This window comes from Eimeria mitis, genomic scaffold (assembly GCF_000499745.2).
Source record: "Eimeria mitis Houghton genomic scaffold, Emh_scaff8280, whole genome shotgun sequence".
Lineage (NCBI taxonomy): Eukaryota > Apicomplexa > Conoidasida > Eucoccidiorida > Eimeriidae > Eimeria > Eimeria mitis.
Window position 1 is genome coordinate 1,184 of NW_013576084.1, and position 912 is coordinate 2,095.

At 49.2% G+C, this 912-nt stretch overlaps 1 protein-coding gene across 1 annotated transcript in view; it reads right to left on the reverse strand.

Moving 5' to 3' along the window:
- The window catches only part of EMH_0094470 (uncharacterized protein), a gene marked incomplete at both ends in the record, with an annotated part of 1,847 nt that extends 1,169 nt beyond the window's left edge, over nt 1-678 (reverse strand). The window contains 2 exons of the mRNA XM_013502098.1: nt 297-352; nt 562-678. Of these exons, the coding sequence (XP_013357552.1) occupies nt 297-352; nt 562-678 (173 nt within the window). The remainder of the gene's footprint in view (nt 1-296; nt 353-561) is intronic.
- Nucleotides 679-912: the final 234 nt, after the last annotated feature.

The window sequence follows — 912 nt, forward strand, 5'->3', positions numbered from 1 at the left end:
CTTCTTTATTGTTGAGGGCCGGGATTCGCTAGCGACTGAGCTTGGCTGTGACAACCAGAGAAAACAGCAGAAATAGCAACTCCGTAAAGACCCAAGAATCTAAAGTCAGTCGACCTATTGCGCGCCACCATGTAATGTAAAACCCTCTCAAAAAAATAGATGATATCACCAATGAGCTGCATACGCAACTAAATGCAACTAATGAATTTCTCGGGAGCACCCGAAAAGTTCACACAGCACTGGCAGGAATCTGTTAGCAGGCGGACCGTCTTTGAGGAGGAGCTTTGGCTTCCTACGTTCGTTTCCTCCGTGTCATCGTCAGATTTGTTCGCCGTTTCTTGAAGGTCATCAGCTGTAAAACATTGCACAAGCAACCAGGGCCACACCACTTTACTGATGGCAAAAGCTTGCGCCCATACACTGGTCCATATGATCCCAGCACAGCTTACGCTGCTGTTCGCTGCTGCTTGTTATAACGTGACCATTAGCTCTCAAAAAGGTCACATAATCCTACTCATCATGTATTGCTGCCCCCAACTCGGCCTTTCGCGGTGGACGTACCCGAAAAGTTGAACTTGGCGTATCCCGTTGCCTTGCGAACCTTTTTTCTCGTGAACTCCGGCTTGACTGGCTGGTGGGACACTTGAACTGCATCATCTTTTTCGTAGTCCTGCACATGGCAACGTGAATTATGGACAGCACGTGAATTGTTGCCTGTGTGTGATACTTAGTGCTGCCTGAGCTGCAGCGGCTAGGCAGGAGGCATTCATTACTGCCGGCCGCAGCTACCGGTCATATCAACATCTTGTCCCGAGGAGACTAAGCTGGTGATGTCATGCAGGTCGAGGTGAAAAAGTATGAAGCAGCAGATTCGTCTTACCCTCGGTGCCACCATCGATACGGAATGTCTGA